The sequence below is a fragment of the Nicotiana tabacum genome, chromosome 9, assembly GCF_000715075.1.
Source record: "Nicotiana tabacum cultivar K326 chromosome 9, ASM71507v2, whole genome shotgun sequence".
NCBI classification, from domain to species: Eukaryota; Viridiplantae; Streptophyta; class Magnoliopsida; order Solanales; family Solanaceae; genus Nicotiana; species Nicotiana tabacum.
The window spans coordinates 7,257,735-7,264,745 of NC_134088.1; the positions used below are offsets into that span (position 1 = coordinate 7,257,735).

Below are 7,011 nucleotides of genomic sequence, written 5' to 3' on the forward strand. Positions count from 1 at the left end.
AGATTTGGTTTAACTTGGTTTGATATTGAGTAAAAGAATCCGAACCAAACCGACATATAAATATATAAATTTTATTTATATTTTTAAGACTTTATAGTGAATTTTCTTTAGAAAATGTAGAAATATTTGGGATCCTCTCATGTATTAACCTTGAAAGCGTAAATTAACGAAAAATTATTGTTAGACGACTAAGAAAATAACTGTCATGTGTTACTAAAAAATTCTCCTATTAGAATATTTTAATAGATCACATGTTTGTCAATTTTTTTCCATATTTACTAAACATTTATTCACTTATCAAAGCTTTATCTATAATTTTAACAAAGTAAGATTGAAATAATATTCATGTAACAAAAAAACCCGAAAACCCGACAAACCCGACAAAACCGAACCAATCCAAACCGATATAGTTGGTTTGGTTTGATTTTGATAAAACCGAACCAACCGGTCCATATACACCCCTAATTACATGCATTATTTTCTTACAATTACCAAAGCAATAAATTTAATATTTCTAACATATAGTTAATTCCTTTTAAATTTTTCTCCTTGTAAAATAAAGACACAAGTAAAGCTACACATTTGTTGAGTTCTCGTCTTGGCCGCCAGCAACCTCGGGATCCTTATCAAATTTGTCAGCCATTTGAACATTATCTGCATTATTTCCTTGTGCTTCTCTATAAGGGCTGTTGCCTCCACTAGTTTGCCCTGGAAATTGCAACTTTCTTAGTACACAAACAATTGCATACTTGTACATATTTAATTAAGTTGAACTTCTATACATAAATAATGTAAAAGAAATTTTACACTATTATGTTACACCAAAGAGAATTACATGTAATTATACTCACAAAAAGTGGAATAATTTAAGTTGTGTACACACACAATATAAAGAATTTTTCACTATCAATAAATTTTAATATGTAATAGCAGCTTAGTATCAATTTATGAAGCTAATAATTAATGCTTATAATCATAAAAATCTACGTGTAATTACTTTAAGTATGACCTAATTGTATAAATATTATTTAAATATACTATAAGTGAAATTATTATACAGAAAAATATAAAAGGCATACAACACTAATATAGTCACATCTCTCTGTAACAACATTCCTATATAACAGTCATTCATTGTAAACGCTAATTTTTTTCCGGAACCAATTTTTATGTTATGTTATAATATCGGAACAAACAAGATTGTTATAAAATGAGTTTACTCTAAAAGGTCTTTGCACAAATAGTGTATATAAGTTAGTAAATCTTATTTAATTTGTTAATTATGCTTTTTATTATGGCAGCCTAAAAACTCACCTGGGGTGATAGCTGCAGATGCAGTAGCCTTCTTACTGTTGTAGTGTAAAATAGCAAAAACACCCACAATAGCCCAAATGAGGAAGAAGGCTGGAATTGTAGTGCCAAGAATTATAGGCAAATTGTTTTTCTTCTTCTTCTTCTTCTTTGGCGATTTAGCGGATCGAGTTGTTGGCTGATTTCCTCCTGATGATGAATCAGTGGTCTGGCAAGACTCATCAGATTGACTGCACAAATCTGAATTGCCTGAAATACTAAATATATAGTAGAAAAGTTGAATCAAATTAGTATTTAGCACATTACAAGTCCAAGAAATAGAACATGTAAAATTTTTGCTAGTTACTTTTCTTACTCTATGTTTAGTCCATTTTTGTTTGACAATGAGGCAGGTATTGATCCACTGAACTGGTTATTTGACAAATTCCTGGAACAAATCAAAATTAATTGTCACTATTTGTCATATTAAGATGAAAAAATTTAGCATATTTATCATAATAATAAAGTTTAAGTTTTACGCAAAAAGTATACACATAATGAGATCACGTTTACGTATCATGTTATTTTTAGTGTGAGTGTATATAACTTAAATCAATCATCAGAATATAACGTATTTATACTAACAGTTCTTTGAGATTCGGTAAGGTGCCAAGGAAATCAGGAATAGGTCCATCCAAATTGTTGTCACTCAAATCACTGCAATCCAAGGAGAACAAAAGTGTAAGAAACATCCCTATTTAGATGGAATTTGTGTATTTAAATTAAATGAGGAAAAAAGAATAAGAAATACATTGTGTGAAGAGCATCCATGGAACTAAGATCTGGAAGTGATCCTGATAGGTTGAAGCCACTCAAGTACCTGTAAATTAATTATTTCAACAAAACTTTAGAATTAATTTAAGAGCATGTTTTATCTTATTAATTAATTATATTAATTAAGATGGTGCTTACAATGCTGTTATGCGAGGTGGATCATCGCTGCTACAATTAACCCAATCCCAAGTAAAGGGTGTTGGAAGACAAGGATCACCGTTCCAGTCTTGTAATACTTCAAATTCGTCTTGTAGTGATACTAAGCTCTCCACTATATAAAAATATAATATACTTAATTAAGTATTATATTCCATTATAATTCAAGAACACTAAAAGCATCAATAAATAAAATATCCAAGTTATATAATTAAAGGGAAGTGCGGTACACTAAGCTCCCGCTATGCGCGGAGTCTGGGGAAGAGCCGGATCATAAGGATCTATCGTACGCAATTTTAACATGTATTTCTGCGGAAGATTGTTTTCACAGCTTGCAATTTCACTTTCTATAAAAAACAATATTACTCATTTTTTCAGCAAGTTATCATATTATGATCGCGTACGAAAAGATTACTTTTTGTTGTTGGTAATCAATTTAACCGAATGGTACAAAAATATTATACAATATCAACACACAGAGTTTAAACTCACACATGAATGAGTTTATGTCCAGTGCACTAACAATGTAAAGAATTTTTTACACTATCAAATTCAATTGACCAACAACAGTTAACTTTCAATATTAATTAGTCTGATATGATGATTAGTAAAATAAAATATCACGTACTATAATATGTTATATTATACTACATTAATAGAATAAATATTCTTTACAATGTTAGTGTGCAAGACTTAGTGGGCGTTTAGACATAAGAATTGTAAAATTTCGAAAAAAGTGATTTTTTTTTCAAGTGAAAATAATATTAGAAAATTAGAGTTGTGTATGGACATGAATATAATTTTGGGTTGTTTTTGAATTTTTGTGAGAGATCTGAGTGAAAATTTTGAAAAACAGTTTTTTTTTTTAATTTTTCAAATTTTTGAAAAATTCTAAAATTCATCTTCAAGTGAAAATTGAAAATTTTATGGCCAAATATTGATTTTGGAAAAAGTAAAAAAAAAATCAAAAAAAAAGTAAAAAAAAAAAATTCATGACCAAACGGGCTCTTGAACTCTGAGTAAACAGTAGGGTAGTACGTACCATCTTGACTGTTTGTTCCATCAGTTAACGCATCACTAATGGTGAATAATTCCAAGGCATTGATAAGAGGAGGAAGTGTTGAATCAGGAGTAGGGACAAGAGAAAAAGTAGTGTTTGGAGTAACAGTAAGATTACTAACAAACAATTGAGTAAAATTTTCATAAGGTGGTAAAATAGGGTCTGAAAAAGGCTCAATATCTTTCAAAATTCTGAAGGATCTTGTTTGGTTTGAGTCAAGTTGAGTCATTTCAGAAAAATACATGTTCATGTAAATTGGAACTTCAAAGGGAAGAAATTTCATGTTTAAAGTTATGAAATTGGATGAATTGATAGTAGAAATAGCATTTTGTAGCACTTGTTGTGGAGGATGATCTACTTGAGTTGTATCAATGTTTATGGCGTCGTTTGAGATTGATATTAATCCATTTCCAGGAAGTCCAGGCACCCATATTCTGTCATAGGGATCATCTATATACCTGTTGATTTTAATAAAAAGGAATTTATTAATGGAAAAAAATAAGTCATTATGTATCAACAACAACCGTAATGACTATGCTTCAATAATTTCAGATAAATTAAGGTCGGATATATAAATTCTCACTATTCATATCATGTTGCTTCATATATGCCCGCTCTCAGTATGATATTACAAAAAGATTAATTTCTCTAACACAGAAAGTATAAAATCAATTCAATATGTATAACATAAAATCAAAATATATAGATATTTTTTGTCCACATTAGCACCAGGAGCGGAGCTATATGGTTAGACGGGAGTTCAATTGAATGTCACTCAGCGGAAAGTTATACTATATAGATTAAAAATAATTTCTTTTACATGTAGTTGTTGAATCTTTTTAGCCCAGGTGAAACTTCTATTACAGTGGTAAATGTGACTCAAAAATTGCTTTACGTAGCAAGTTCGTAGTATAGGTATGACATCCTTTATTTGAATTTCTGACTCCACCACCACTGATTAACATTATTGGATCAAAGACTAACACAAAGAGAAGCAAGATAATATTGAGATAGATTTTTATACCTGATAGTTTGGTTGGAACCATAAGCAACTCTTCTGTTCAAGAACAAAGCATAATTGGGATCAACATGACTATACATATTAGAATCCAAACTACGAACTTCAAGTGCTGAGATAAAAGGAAACTGATCAGCCACTGTCTGAGCAAGACAGACACTAAGGTAATCCCCTTTAACAACATAAATTGTCTCATAGTAAACAAGTTGGTCACTAGTTTTGACATTGGCCCAATTATTCCCATCAAATTGAAGTGAAAATGAGGGAGATGAAGATTTTCCATCGTAATTGCCATAGTTAAAGCTCGCTCGAATTAAAACACGTTCGCCCTTTTCGACTTTAATAAGGTAGCAATTCTTGTTTCTGCTTGTAAACACTCTGAGAGTGTCCATTACATGGGATAATGAGTTGCTGGATTGTACAACGTAGGATTCTCCATTGCTTATATAATCTTCATCTCCTAACCAAACTATTGAATTTTCGTCTGTGTACGTTTCTGATGATCCACAATCAAGGCTCACAAACACTGTAAACAGAAAAGAACATAAATTAATTAGCAAGATATATTAAATAGAATATGGTTTTCAGAAGGTATAAATAATTAAGCTATATAAGCTTACCATCAGCAGAAACTGAAGAGAAAACACAGAGAACTAAAACAAGGAGAAAATGGCTGCTAGCCATGCTGAAGTATAGAATAATAGATAATGAAACTTGGGGCTGCATTATATATATGGACAATTTGTTATATCTATATCTATATCTATATCTATATCTATATCTATACTATATTAAAAGCACGAAGGCCCTTAGCGAAATGTCATTCGACTTTTTTACCCTTTATAAATAAATTTTATATTGGACAATAATGTAATTTAAGTTAATTTCCTAATTTTGATTATTAACTTTTCCTTATTTGAACTTTGAATAAACTCTTAATAATTAGGTTACGTAAATCTGTTTTTATTTTAATTGTGTAAATTAATATAACTTCTTTCCTTAGGAATTTAAGATAGAGTAAATTTTTTTATTTATAAATATTCTTCCCTTAGAAGTACACTATGTATTTACCCAACTTTGACTTTGTTATATTTCCTTACCTAAATAAACAAACAGAATTTTAGTCTAAGTGTCACGACCCAAAATCCGCTAAGGGTCGTGATGGCGCCGGACATCGCTGTCAGGTAAGCCAACACCGAATAACTAGTAATTTCTTGTTTTGATATTTTTGAAATCATCTCTTTTAAACATTTAAACAATAAATAATTAATTTCACTGAATAGATAATGATACCGTTAACAATCTTAAAATACTGAATAATCCCATAGACATCCCAGAACCCGGTGTCACAAGTGCATGAGCAATTTCTAAGAAATAATGTAATACAACAACCGTCCGAAATATAATATTGGACATGAAATAAATACTGAAAGAGACTTGCTGATTGCGGGTCGTCTCGGGAAATGCAGCTCACCTAAGTCTCCGTATCAACCATGCTGCTACGCTCACTAGGCCATTAGAGATGCATGTGCCTGTGCAATAAAAATGCACAGAAGTGTAGTATGCGTACGAAAACAACGTGTACCCAATGAGTATCCCTTCTAACCTCAAATAGGTAGTGACGAGGAGTCGAATTAGACACTTGCTAAAGGTCAATTAAGATTTTCAGGTGAAATGCTAAGCATAAATGTTACTACTAAATAGCATATAGCAGTAGAGAGGGCAAGTTCTTCCATAAAATACAAACTTTAAATCTTCGTCATCTTTCTTAGTAGGCAAGTATTAAATCCAAGCTGGTAAACAACTAAAAGTCACCAACAGTTTGCAGCAATTAACATACGCAAGCAAATGCCGAGGGTCGAACGGCGCAGACCAATAATAATAAAATGTGCACTGCCGAGGGTCGAACGGCTCGAACCATAGATGCATCTATTTACCCCGCTCGCGGATCGTACATGCGACACGGTCCCCGCTCGCGAATCATACTTGTGACGCGGCCACACATAATAATCGAGTTACCTTGCTCGCGAATCATACGTGCGACTCAGGTACTCATAAATACACATATTTCCACATTAAGTTCACATTTTTATCAGGAAAGCAGTTACTCAAGGAAGAGGTAAAATTCTCTTTAAATGAACATAAAGATGAAGTTTAATCCTTTTAGAAGTTCATTTACCAATTCGATAGGTTTTAAGCAATTCAACTGTCAATAAGATTACAAATATTCCAAGTATAGCATGCTTTTGGGTCCTAGACTACCCGGACTTACATATATTAGCAGCTACACACGGACTCTCGTCACCTCGTGCGTACGTAACCCCCACAAATAGGAGCACATAATTGATTAGTTCACTTATGGGGATAATTCTCCCTCACAAAGTTAGAAAGGAGACTCACCTCGCTCCGAAGATCCATAGCCGGCATTCTGCGCCCTTCCGAAGACTCGAATCGATGCTAAATGCTCCAAAACTAACCAATGGTTATACAAATCCATTAATATTCAACAAACTACTCATATTAATCCAATTTATAACAATTCCTAACCCGATCGAAAAGTTGAAAAAATTGCCCTCGGGCCCATGTTCCCGGATTCCTAAATTCTTCGAAGATAAACTTTACCCATAACCTCACGAACTCAAATATATAATTT

The 7,011-nt window shown here is 32.1% G+C and overlaps 1 protein-coding gene across 1 annotated transcript; it reads right to left on the reverse strand.

Moving 5' to 3' along the window:
* Nucleotides 1-331: 331 nt before the first annotated feature.
* On the reverse strand, nucleotides 332-5,054 carry LOC107778945 (uncharacterized protein At1g24485-like). The gene is made up of 9 exons (XM_016599272.2): nucleotides 4,979-5,054; nucleotides 4,365-4,884; nucleotides 3,323-3,798; nucleotides 2,263-2,395; nucleotides 2,102-2,170; nucleotides 1,936-2,007; nucleotides 1,667-1,738; nucleotides 1,315-1,568; nucleotides 332-708 (listed from the first exon to the last, which is right to left on the reverse strand). The coding sequence occupies exons 1-9, from the start codon at nucleotides 5,040-5,042 to the stop codon at nucleotides 575-577; spliced, it is 1,794 nt and encodes a 597-aa protein (XP_016454758.1). The 5' UTR covers nucleotides 5,043-5,054; the 3' UTR covers nucleotides 332-574.
* Between the last annotated feature and the right edge of the window lie 1,957 nt (nucleotides 5,055-7,011).